This window comes from Tachysurus vachellii, chromosome 24 (genome assembly GCF_030014155.1).
Source record: "Tachysurus vachellii isolate PV-2020 chromosome 24, HZAU_Pvac_v1, whole genome shotgun sequence".
Taxonomy (NCBI): Eukaryota; Metazoa; Chordata; class Actinopteri; order Siluriformes; family Bagridae; genus Tachysurus; species Tachysurus vachellii.
In genome coordinates, this window is record NC_083483.1 from 4849252 (window position 1) to 4862558 (window position 13307).

The 13307-nt window shown below is 36.0% G+C and overlaps 1 protein-coding gene across 1 annotated transcript; it reads right to left on the reverse strand.

Annotated features, from left to right (window-relative positions):
• Positions 1-404: 404 nt before the first annotated feature.
• On the reverse strand, positions 405-10801 carry LOC132839844 (sodium/potassium-transporting ATPase subunit alpha-1-like). The gene is made up of 22 exons (XM_060861040.1): positions 10661-10801; positions 10284-10385; positions 10137-10196; positions 9812-10015; positions 9584-9697; positions 9294-9428; positions 8989-9106; positions 7997-8265; positions 7574-7882; positions 4253-4387; positions 3986-4178; positions 3631-3806; positions 3395-3531; positions 3162-3312; positions 2891-3059; positions 2654-2808; positions 2454-2577; positions 2210-2355; positions 2005-2135; positions 1814-1918; positions 1487-1578; positions 405-543 (listed from the first exon to the last, which is right to left on the reverse strand). Exons 1-22 carry the CDS (start codon positions 10670-10672, stop codon positions 515-517), a joined length of 3066 nt encoding a protein of 1021 aa, XP_060717023.1. The 5' UTR covers positions 10673-10801; the 3' UTR covers positions 405-514.
• Positions 10802-13307: the final 2506 nt, after the last annotated feature.

Genomic DNA, 13307 nt, shown 5'->3' on the forward strand with positions numbered 1-13307 from the left:
CGGGGTGCAGTGCAAGGAGTGATGAGAGCTTCGAGGTAAGAGGGAGCTGGTCCATAATTACTTACTCATGGTCTCTTTTTCCTTTGTATCATTGTGTTGTGTCTATACGGTATACTATATTATGTCTTTATTTTTTATATGTTTGCATTCTCTTTGCTGCTGTAACAGAGAAATTTCCCCATTGTGGGACGAATAAAGGTATATGTTATCTTATCTTATCTTATCTTATCTTATCTTATCTTATCTCTTATTATATACTAAAAAAATGTTTGAGTCAGTTGCCTCTCCAAAATCACTTCATTTTTAGATTACAAATGTAGTTTTTGTATTCCTTTGTAGGTAATATTTGCATGTAAATTAAATTTTGAAATGGCAGTAGATTTTTAAATAAAAATCAACACATCCCATTGATAACTTATGTTTATTTCACATACAATTGAATGTTCACTGAGCTGTATGGATGAAATGAAATGGCTGGAACATTTGTAGGTGGTAGTTGGTATAATGTGTTGCTTTAATAATATGTCTCCTTTTCCACCCAGCCTGAAAAGAGAAATAGCATTTTTATAATTTGATGAATTAGCAAATCATACACTTGCATAGAACAGGCATACCATTCTATCCAAAATCCAAAACATGAAAGATGCTTTGTATTAAAAACTGAAACTTTGCTAACTGAAACTTTCACCACAGTGACGATTTGATGCTTTCACACAACTACCATACATTTAATCAAATTAAATCAGGAAATTACTAAACTGTCCTAAGTGAACTGTGTGAGGGCATAAAACAATGACGGTGTGGTAAACACATTCTCTGCAATTTCATTAGCACTTGAGGTGCTTATTATTATTAAAAAGAGGTTCAATTCAACAAACAAAATGAGTTCAGTCCCACATCAGAAAGGAGGTTATTTTCTTATAGAACATTAAAACACTACATCTGTAATACATATTTGTCTATAAAAACATCTATTGGATCACAGTAGATAGTTTTCATAGTGTATTTTTTCATAAAATTTCACCAGTGCTGTCATCTTTGTAGCTTTTTAGATAAGATTATAAATATGTGCCAAATGCTTCCCCGAACAAGTTATAACTGAGCCCAGGATTTTTGTCCATAGTGTTAATTATTAGAACTTCTTAGTAATGTCAACTGTTTTGACACACAACTATAACATAATGTTAACTTTCAAATTTTGTACTGCTAAGCTAAATTGAGCAGTTACTTAATCGATGTTACCTTGAGAGTTCATCTTATATTGTTTTTATTATTATTATTATTATTATTATTATTATTATTATTATTATTATTATTATTATTATTAATTAACTGCTTGACTTGGCTTGCACATGCACTGCACATATCAACACAAAGACCCATCCTTTCAATGAACAACAGTAATTATACTCTTAACAGTACTTTGGTAAGCTATTATTTTGTTGAAGCAAACAAAATACCCACAAAAATACAATATCCAACGTACCTCCTGGATTTCGCCTGAGAAGGTATCTTCTTGCTTCATCATAGAAGAAAATGAGGAGTGAATATGGTAAAGCACATAATAACCACCAAGGCCTGTGAAGGTAAAAATATAAAGAATAATGTGTTTCAGTCTTTGGCTAAATTTATCTTCAAGCAAAGAATATTATCACAATGTCCAGTACCTAGCAAATAATAATGCAATACAGTGATTTGTTATAAATTGAAACTGTATGTGAAACAAAACACAGTGGAGTTGTCATCTGAAGATCTTTTCAAATAGAAATTTTATACAATCTGGTAGCTAGTAAAAACTTTTTCAACAACTTACTTCAGTGGGTACATTCTTAGAGCAACATCCATTCCTGGACAGTAGGATAAGAAGGCTGCGAGTGCTGTCTCCTCGAAAATACCAAAGATGAGGACTTTGTTTTTCCTTGGGGGAAGAACATACACATTTTTTCTGATGTCTGCATGTCCTAAGGTTTTGTGTTAGAAAAGCCAAGTCATTCAATTATTTACCTCATGCCCTGCTGCACAATGGAATTAACCCTTGTTTTACAGATGACCAAGTCTGCAACCTGCACTACAACAATACTGACAAAGAATGCAGTGTGGCATGTGTACTCCAGAATTTTTCTGCTCTCATATGTCTGCAGTATAGATCAGATGAATTAGAAACAATTGAAGATTTGTTTTTTTATTGACTTATCTTTGTAATATATACCCATTCTTGGCCATAGTCATCCACCACGTCATTGTAATCTCTATTGTCCCAGTCAATACGGAGTCCTATCAGCGATAGTGGCATGAATCCATTCTCAGCAAGGACGACAAAGTAGGTAAAGAACCCTGCTGCTGCTTGCATCATTCCTTGTAAATAGAAAAAAAAATGAATGAAAATGGATTTTGTCTAAAAAAGTTCTACACTTTTTAAAAGACCATGTGTGTATTGTGTAGTACATTCTTACCAATCTGGCCATAAGCCATACTGATGAGCCTTTCATTCACCAATTTGTCTGTTTTTGCATTTCTGGGTTGCCGCTTCATGATATCACTCTCAGCAGCCTCATAGGCCAAAGAAATAGCTGGCACCTGGAAATTTATGCATCATAATTATATCAGATGCAACTTAAATGTCTGTAGTGATGGTTGGTTGATGAGGACCTACCATGTCAGTTCCTAAATCAATACATAAAATAGTGACCGTCCCCAGAGCCAGAGGAATGCCCGCAATAACAAACAAGAGGAAAGGTGACATCTCTGGGATTTTGCTTGTCAATGTGTATGCAATGGATTTCTTCAAGTTGTCAAAGATCAGTCGGCCTGGTGAGATAATTATGTTTAAATTAGATCAGCTGGGATGTGCAAATAACAATGAACATTAAATTTCAGCTGTACTGTGTACCTTCTTCTACTCCAGTAACAATAGAAGCAAAGTTGTCATCCAGGAGAATCATATCAGCAGCCTGTTTGGAGACATCAGATCCAGCAATACCCATTGCTACACCAATGTCAGCCTTCTTCAGAGCAGGGGAATCATTAACACCATCACCAGTCACAGCCACAATGGCACCCTATTAATACATGAACACGTATTAAAATATGACGGTGCCATGCCTTAGGAATAAAACCATACACATCAAACTGATTTAATGCAAAATAATGGATCATTGTACCTGTCTCTGGCAACCTTCCACAATTATGAGTTTTTGCTGAGGAGATGTTCTGGCAAACACAATCTCAGTGTGATATTTTAGGATTTCATCTAAATGCTCTGGTGTCATGTCCTTCAACTCTCCACCATGAACAACACAGGCCTTTGCCTCTCTAAATATAAGTTTCAAATTTAGTAAATCTATGACAACCATGGTTACTAAATTTCAGAAAAAATCAAAACATTTCATTTCACCTTGGGTTGACCTCTCCAACCGAAATGTTCAGACGAGCAGCAATGTCTTCCACAGTTTCATTGCCTTCAGAGATGATACCCACTCCCTTAGCAATGGCTTTAGCTGTAATTGGATGATCTCCTGTCACCATGATAACCTGGAAACAATGGTAAGTATATAAATATGAGACAATGATAATCTTATTACATCTTTACTGTGTACAGTTTAGATTTACATGTGAGCTTTACAAGCTTACCTTGATTCCAGCACTCCTGCACTTAGCTACAGCATCAGGTACAGCAGCACGGGGAGGATCAATCATGGATATGAGGCCAAGAAAGCACAGGTTCTCAGTAGGGAAATTCACTGTTTCTGTGTCAAATTCAAATCCTTCAGGAAACTGATCATCAGGGAGGTTGTAATGGCAGAATCCTGCAAGATGGAAGATAAAGAAGTTAAGAAATAATGAACTCTGCAACTGACATTTAGGCATAAACATAAAAATCCATGTAATCACCTGAATTTTAGCAGTAATTCATGTAGTTCTGCATTAGTTTTGTTGGGCCTGTCATACAGAATCATGTCTAGATAAATTTGTTAGTAAAACATACCTAGAACTCTTTCACCAAGACCTCCTAGTTTCATATAAGCATTCTGGAAAGAATCCTTCATTTCATCATCAAGGGGTTGCTCTTTTCCTTGAATAATAATAGTTGAGCACCGGTCCAGTATCCTCTCAGGTGCACCTTTCATCAAAAGCAGGTGCTTTGTTTCTGAGGTGTTTTGGTTCTTGTGGACTGAAAGCTAAGAAAACACAAATTAAATGTCATTAAGAGTATCCATCAACAAACCAAACAAAAATAGGTAAAAAGTAGTACCTGATATTTGTTGGTGGAGTTGAAGGGGATTTCAGCCAGTTTTGAGTATTTGGCTCTTAGATCCTTCACTGAACCGCAGCAGAGTTCAATACACTTCAGCAGGGCAGACTCTGATGCATCTCCTGCAGTATTTCTCTGTAATGGTTTACAATAGCATTAAATTACAATCACAGACAGTTTTTTACACTACTGACAGTAAAAGCTCATATTTATCCCTAGCCTATATATAACATACCATTACTTATATACCATTTCTACTTAAAGCAGAAAAGCTTTGACCCTTTCTTTACTCTTGAGCATAGATGGCTGTGATATTGTATGGGAGATTGAGAGATTGAATCCTGAAGATGCCACAGTCATCTGTGCCCAGAAAATTTGAAGTTTGATGCTAATTTGCATCTATGGTTTGGACACTGGTTCAGCTTTTAAATGTGACATTGGCATATCAGACCATGAGCATATTTAACTCACTCACTAAATCCAAATATCTTATTATAACCACTCCTTTCAAAAAAAACATTGATGCACCCATTAAAAGTCAAAGTTAATAATATTAACGACCACAAAAACCACTGGCTGCTGGTTGGTGGAACCATAAAAAGCTTTGACAATCAGTTAGCTGTAATGCACAGTATGGCCTAAAAGCTCTTTTTAACAAAGCTCCATTAACAAACAAGCCAACCATGCTGTAACTGCTGTGCAACTAGTTTTTGCATTTTTGATATTGACAGCTTTCATGTTTCCACTGCTTCTTTCCTCAAAAACTGCCTGGTGTATATTGCCACCTATATACAGTTGAGGCCAAAATTATTAGCCCCCCAGGAATTTTGGAACATTTTCCAAAAGATCTTTCCAATGTTTGCAGCATTGATAAAACTTGATATAATCAAACATTCGCCAGTGCTATTTAGTAGCTTTTGGTACATTTTGGAATATAAAATACATTTTTAGGCTTGCTTTATAATCAAATATAGTGAAAATGGGGTGGTCAAAAATATTAGCCCCTTGTGAATATTTGCTTTCAAAACACACCCAATTAATCAATCAGCTTTCAAAACACACCTAATTAATCAATCAGCTTTCAAACCACACCTGTGCAGTCAATTGGCTTCCTAACAACACCTGGGCATTCAATCAGCATTAAAGGACTCCAAGGAACAGGGCACTTGAACACATTATTGGGAGAGACTACTTTTACTCACCATGCCAAAGACAAAGGAAATCAGTCTTGAGCTCAGAAAGAAGATAGTGGAGGCTCATGATAAGGGGGAAGGCTATACTGCCATTTCCAAGCTTTTCACAGTGTCTAGAACCGCCGTACGTTGCATCATTCCCAAGTACAAGGAGACAAATTCTGTAAGAAACAAACCTGGGCGTGGTCGTAAGCGCAAGATTTCAAGAACCCTGGAGAGGAAAATAGTCAGAGATATCAGCAAGATGCCCCAGACATCTGCCAAGATGATTGTTGCTGACCTGGCCTCTTCTGGAGTTGATGTTTCAAGGAACACAGTTGTGAGGGCTCTTCATCGTGGTGGGCTTCAGGGCCATCGTCCCAGAAGAACCCCTTTACTCAAACAGCGGCACATCACAGCTAGACTGAGGTTTGCCCGTGAACATTTGAAAGGTAAAGATGAGTTTTGGGAGTCTGTGCTTTGGTCTGATGAGACTAAACTGGAACTGTTTGGGCACATGGATGTTGCTTATGTTTGGCGAAGAAAGGGTGAGGCCTTCAACCCTAAGAACACAGTTCCCACAGTTAAACATGGTGGTGGGAGCATCATGCTGTGGGGCTGTTTTGCAGCTTCAGGCACAGGGAGCCTTGTTCGGGTGCATGGCATCATGAAAAAAGAAAATTATGTTGACATTTTGAGGGATAATATGCAGAAATCTGCTCGTAGTCTAGCCTTAGGTCGTCGCTGGGTCTTCCAACAAGACAATGACCCAAAGCATACATCGAAATTGGTCCAACAGTTCCTGAAGGATACCAAAACAAAGGTCCTGGAGTGGCCCGCACAGAGCCCAGACCTCAATCCTATTGAGAATCTGTGGCGAGTGCTCAAAGTGAATGTCCATGCTCGGAAACCACGTAATTTGGACCAGCTGGAGCAATTTGCAATGGAAGAATGGGCTAAAATCCCTCAGGAAACCTGTGCCAACCTAGTAAAGAACTACTCTAAGAGGTTGTTGTCAGTTGTGGCTCAGAAAGGGTTCACTATTGACTATTAATGACCGGGGGCTAATAATTTTGGACGTTTCATTTTTGCCCTTTCTTGTTTCAACTCACTATTTCAATTAAATATCCTAATCAAACTTAGTGGAGATTTTGTCTTTGTTATTTTGGAAACAAACACACTATAAAACACTTGTTGTTAATGGTCATTTCCATGGAGAAATCAAGAGTTTTGTCTAATTTCATAAGGGGGCTAATAATTTTGGCCTCAACTGTATCTCACTATACTTATTGCAGCCTAGCTTTTAATATTGTGCTGGCATTCTGGAAAAATAGTAGACATATTACTTTTAAAATTGAAACAATAATTTATAAATGTTTATTTATTTAATTATCGATTAAATAATTAACTGTTTGTTAGTTCATTTTTTTAAAAAATTCAAAATTTCTTATTCTATTGGTCAATAATTTTGTGTTTTTCTAGAAATAAATGCTAATTGAGCAAACATATTGGCCAAAAGAATAAGTTCCTTTCAAGCTTAAAATGAGTAGAAAGAGTATGAGAATGAGTATGAGTAGACTCATTGCATTGCCTTAAAAAGCTTACAAATATTTACATTTATACCTGTAGCTGGAGATTGATAGGAATATTATCTAAACATCCAAATCTTCTCAATACCTTATCGTTTACTTCCTATACTGGTTCTCTTACTAAGTAAGAGTTCCTGTACTAACTTTAAGGATGTGTGACACTACTCCATATCCTCTGATGTTTAGACCCCTGTCCATGCTAAGGAGTCAATGAGAGGTTCCCCGTAGCAGAGATGTAGTAACTTTTCATCTCCTTACCATCTCTTTTCTCATTGAAACACGGGTCAAATCTTCTATTTATTCAGTACTTTTAGCTTCTCATGTGTAACTAAGCAGTTTCACTCTTTTTATACACTATCTCCTTAAATTTTTGTGTCTTGCTTTACAATAAATTTGTAAATGGTGATTTTTGGACTGAGCTACCTTAAGTTTGACAGAGATACTATATAAAATGAACTTATTATGGGATAATTTCTGTGATCTATACAAAAAAATTATTTACTTTTGTTTACTGCAGACACAACAAACAAATGATTGTTAATACTGCTAGTAAAGCCCACCTTAAGGATAGGAACATTGGCTTGATCTGCAAGGAAGACTGCACGATTGCACACTCCAGCTACACGAGCAAGTGAAGACCAAGTGGCCGAGCTTCTGTCGAAAGAAGTTCCACTTTGGTCCTCTGTGGTATCTGCTTCATGAATCTGGTTATCAAACCACATATGTGCCACAGTCATACGATTCTGGGTCAGAGTTCCTGTCTTGTCTGAGCAAATAGTGGAAGTGGATCCAAGTGTTTCTACAGCTTCAAGATTCTTGACAAGGCAGTTCTTCTTCGCCATTCGTTTGGCAGTTAGAGTTAAACACACCTACAATGTAAAAGTGCAATGTGGAACTTTTTTTATACAGTCCATATCAATATTTAGTTACAATATGTAAATGTCTGGTTCTGTTAACTTTGAACATAACAGTAAAAGTCTTACAGTGACAGTAGCGAGCAGACCCTCAGGCACATTGGCAACAATGATCCCGATAAGAAAGATGACAGCTTCCAACCAGCCATATCCAAGAATGAGAGACAGGGTGCAAAATGTGACACCCAGAAACACAGCCACAGTAGTGATAATGTGAATAAAGTGCTCTATTTCTATGGCAATTGGGGTCTTTCCCATTTCTAGGCTTGAGGCAAGGGTGGCAATTCGTCCCATCACAGTGCGATCACCAGTGTTAATCACAATACCTGTGGCAGAACCTTAAAAACAAGACAGAGTTTCATTAAAATTTGTTACTTAATTTCAGATTCTTTTTAATAAGTAACAGGTGGAATAAATTAATTTCAATTGTATTAGTTTAGCACTTTAAGCAACACACATTGTTATAATACAGCTTAAAAGATATGTAGATGTAAACTCCCTAAGCAATTCACAGTAACACTGTGAGGCAAAAACTCCCTGATCATGAATGAGATCTGATCATGCACGAGATCTTTAGGTCCTGCCATTTTAGAAGCTCTGTTAATCATTTTCATCTTCAATAGCTGTTCATTTTATTGAACATTTCTACATGAATTTAATTTACTTATTAAGTCTACTAGTTTGTGTCCAGAGGTTTTCCCTCCAGTAGTCGCTTCAGGAGCTTTTTCCCTAGAGCTGTCAGCTGTCTTACTGAACTCTGCCTCCCGGTGACTACCAACCTCTGTATATTATGTCAATTTCATCGATATAATATATAACAGTGTATATTTCATGTCTATAGCACCCAACCTGTATATCTTGTACATCCATACCTGTATATCCATAGCATATTCCTCTGTATTTTATCCTGTTAATACTGTAAATATTGCACATCTTGCAGTTGCTGCTTATTGCACTTCTGTTTAGATGCCAAACTACATTTTGTTGCCTTTGTACTTAAAGTTGAATCTAATCTAATCTAATCTAAAGAATTTGAAGTTTTTTTTGTTTTTATTTTTTACCTTCAACACAGTTTGTTGAAAAGAATACAATATTCTTTGTCTCCAGTGGATTATCATGTGAGAATTCAGGAGTACGAGGTTGTGGTTCGGATTCTCCAGTAAGGGAGGAGTTGTCAACCTAAGAACATTTCTCAGTTGTTTAGAAATTTCACAGATACTGTTTTGTCTTACAAATAAATACATATTTGAGAAAAGGAGTATGTAACTCTAATGACTCAAATTATACAAAATATAAATTCAAACATTTAAAAAGTGAAATACAATGAAAATGTGAAACTTTGTTTTCAATAATTGGAAAATCTGACCTTGCATCCATGTGCAGAGATGATACGCAGATCAGCAGGGATTCGATCTCCACCCTTGATCTCCACCAGGTCTCCAACAACCACATCCTCAGCTTTGATGTCCTTCTTTTCACCATCACGGACTACCAGTGCTTGCTGGGTAGCACATATGAAATTTGTAGTAGTATGTAGTAAATATGTAGTAAATATGAATATAAATGAAAATATATTTAAATATAAATAGCAATGAAATATAAATGATGACAGAATCAGTATATTTCCAATAATAATTTATGTCTCTTTTTGACTACCTGTGGCACAAGATTCTTGAAGGAATCCATAATTTTTGAACTTTTAGCCTCTTGGTAATATGAAAAACATCCAGTGATCAACACCACTGCAGCCAGAACAATACCCAAGTACAACTGAAGAAAATAACAGAAGTTAGTACAAGATCTGTGTTACATGTTGTGACTACACCATATAGATGCTATATACAATAGTCAAACATTTGACATGAAAGAAGCAGAATTTCTTACATTATCATTTGTTGGTTCAGTCTCTGTAGACATCTGAACAGCATAAGCCAAAAAACAAAGAAAAGCTCCAATCCACAGTAGCGTACAGAATCCCCCAAACAGCTGCCTGCAGAACTTGATCCATTCTGAGGTTGTAGGGGGAGGCGTCAGAGCATTGGGTCCATCACGTTCTAGGACCTCCTTTGCATGGGAACTGGACAAACCCTTACAATAATACATCACATAGTAATGTTACAATTTTGTGTTAAATGTATTTTTGCAGCACTTATCTTCCTTAGTAATATCTATATACTTGATATGTGCATTACATTTTTGTTTTGCCTACCTTGGTAAGATCAGTGCCATATTTCCGTTGGAGTTCATCCAAAGTCACCTTGTGATCATCCTTCAAACGAGCAACACTTCTTAAATATAAATACAATTAAAAAGAAATCATGCAAATCGTGTAGAACATTTTGGTTTTAAATCTTACAATATCCAGTTCTTTCTTCAGTTCATCCGTATTTTTGTCTTTATTGCTCTTTTTGCCTCCATCCTCAGTATTAGCAACCACCTTGTATTTGTCATTTCCCCTCTGTGTAAAAAAAAAAAATAACAGAATAAGTAAAATGTATACTTATACACTCTTAACGGTCCCCTTAAGGCTTCATGTCTCAGTGGAGAACCCTTAAACATTTCCTAAAGGTATCATAAATTAAATTCCTTTCTGGAAACAAAGTACCCTTAATTATTAAATAAACATTTAAAGAACCCTTTTTCGTAGAGCTCTTGTTCTTAGAGTGTAACTATAAAAAGTAAACAAAGTGTAGTTAAATCAACAGAACAATTCAATAAGTACACTTGACTCACTCCCAGTCCCATTTCATTAATAATCTGCAGCTGTCCTCCTGCCCTCCAGTTCTCTTGTCTGTGTCCTACAGAGGCATCAGATATTCTGCATCACCAAATCAGGTTCAGAGAGCTTTATACTCCTTCCTTTCACCTGTCTGGTTGGAGTGGTTTGGGTAAAACTGGACATAAGGGTAGGAAATTTGTCTATTTGACAACAAAACAAGAACTCCCTCAACATCTGAGATGTTTGTGGAAAAGTGAAATTATTTGTGATACACATTGTTTCTATACAGGTAGGTGACTCTCACATTATTCCTAAACATGTTATTCCTGTTATTGTTGTCTAAATGGCTTTGCAAGGAATATGAGCAAGCACAGCTATCCCCAACAGCTAGCATTTTGGTACAACAGATTGGTTTTGTATTAGACCAATGAGGCATGACACATGGCAAAGAAATGAATTGTTTCTAAAAGTCTAAAAGCACAGAATGAGGAATACTGTGATATGTGATAAGGACTATGGATAATTTGGCCTAATATAATTGAATATTATAGAGAAATTGCAAATTTCTGTTTATTTGTATTTTATAATCATTATTATGAATTTTAACATGTAGGATATATATACATACAGTATATACATATATATTTGTACCTTTTCTTATCACAAGTATTTATATGGAATCTGTATTTTTATATTCACAAATACAGCTAAATGAATGTACAGATGCTTGTTCTTCCTTGCTTGTAAATTGCTCCTAACGAGGAACTGGGATTGTGGAGGTCTGTAAATCAAGTTCTTGAGTTGGTATGAAGGGCAAAAAGACACTGTAGACCTAGACCTTTTACAGCCACAGGTGATCACCTTATTTACTACTAATTATCAGTACATCAAAGCTTCTACAATCAATTATTATTATGAATAGAATTATGATGTAAATCTATAAAAATATATGTTTTTTATAATTATATGCTTTTCTGGAATTTTCCATTATGTGTAAAGAGACATTCAACTTGGTTAATCTAAACTGTTGTAATTCTGATACAGTCAATTTAAGTTGAAACAAATCTGTCACTAATTAAAATTCTGAGTGTCTGAATTATTGTTCTTAAAGTTGAGGTGTTGGAATCAGAAATCATTGCGATAACTAGACAACAGGGTTGGAATATCTCAGAATGGCAGGTCTTATGGGATGTTCCCGGTATGCAGTGGTTAATACCTACCAGAAATGGTCCAAAGACAGACAACCAGTGAACAAGGTTCAGGACCGAGGCTCACTGATGCATGTGGGAATTGAAGGCTAAGCTGTCTGGACCCCACAAACAGCTGAACTAATGTACCTCAAATTGCAGAAATGCTGACTATGATAGAAATGTGTCAGAACACAGGACATCACAGCTTGCTGTGTATGTGGCTGCTGTTTCTGCAGAGCAGTCAGCATGCCCATACAGTCCCCTGTCCATTGCTGAAAGCCTACAATGGGCATATGAGCATAAATCCATGCCCCAAAGGGTCAGAGATGTTTTGATGGCACAAGAGGAACCTATATAATATTATGCAGATGTCTTTATTGTTATGGCTGATTGGTGTATATACCACATTACTACACCACAATAGTTTGCAGATAAACTTCACTCTGTGTACCATACACAACAACAATGTGGGCAAAACATTCAGCAGAATTTTCCAAGTATTTCAGACAGATAATAAGTTTTTCCATGATTCTGTTTACGCAATTTCATTTTCACAGAACATGGACTTGAACTCCCAGAACTCTGTGGAATTTGCCTTCAACAAGTAGTTCAGTTAACGCATTGTGAAAAGTGTGGTTTTAAAAAGCATAATATATTCTTCCACTTCATTGAAAACTGGAGAGCAAAAAGAAGAAAAACTTTTTTATCATTTATTTTTTATCATTTATTAAATCTTTTTTGTTGGCTTAGTGTAAGGGAGCCCCAGCCATGATTATTAATAAATTTCACTTTTAAAAAAGTGCTTAATAAAATATAGTTTAATTCAAAATGAAATAATTTATGTATAAAATGTAATCCTCAGTTCATCCATTTTGTTCTGTGTCCCTGTGCATTTCCTCCATTATAGAAATAATATAATTAAATATGACTTAGGCATGAATGAATGAATGAATAAATGAATGTGTGTGTGTGTGTGTGTGTGTGTGTGTGTACATCCCTCGTTCATCAAATATAGGTTTTATTTTAACATTTGAATTTTTTCCAATTTTAAGAATCAATAAAATATGTCATTGTCCAGGAGTGTAATATACTGACATACTTGAACATACTTATGATTTATTGCTTTCATCAAACTTAAACACAATCTATAATTGGGTAATATGGTTGCACATATGCGATCTCTCCAATTAATTTCAGACTATGCCGCTGTACAGAAACACATGAATAATTCACCATGCTGATCACTGAGTCTGGCAAATTTTGTATATCAGGTTATATGGCTGTGCGTTGTAAAAGAGGTTCATTATGATTTTGGGTTGATCACTTAGTTGTGTTTTGCGCATGAGAAGCAAATTTGTCTTTAGCTTTAAAGGAAGGACTGGAATCAATAATCACACCACACAGTGTACCTGAAAGGTCATCCAGAATTACTATGTAATCAGAAAGATAATTTATAGCTGCATGTGGTCCT

What these genes read in the sequence shown, in the direction of transcription:
- LOC132839844 (XM_060861040.1), bottom strand. An exon ending in TCTCTGCACATGGATGCAAG is followed by an intron (nt 9,107 to 9,293) that starts GTCAGATTTTCC and finishes AAATGTTCTTAG; the next exon opens with GTTGACAACTCCTCCCTTAC. An exon ending in TATGGCTTATGGCCAGATTG is followed by an intron (nt 2,356 to 2,453) that starts GTAAGAATGTAC and finishes TCTATTTACAAG; the next exon opens with GAATGATGCAAGCAGCAGCA.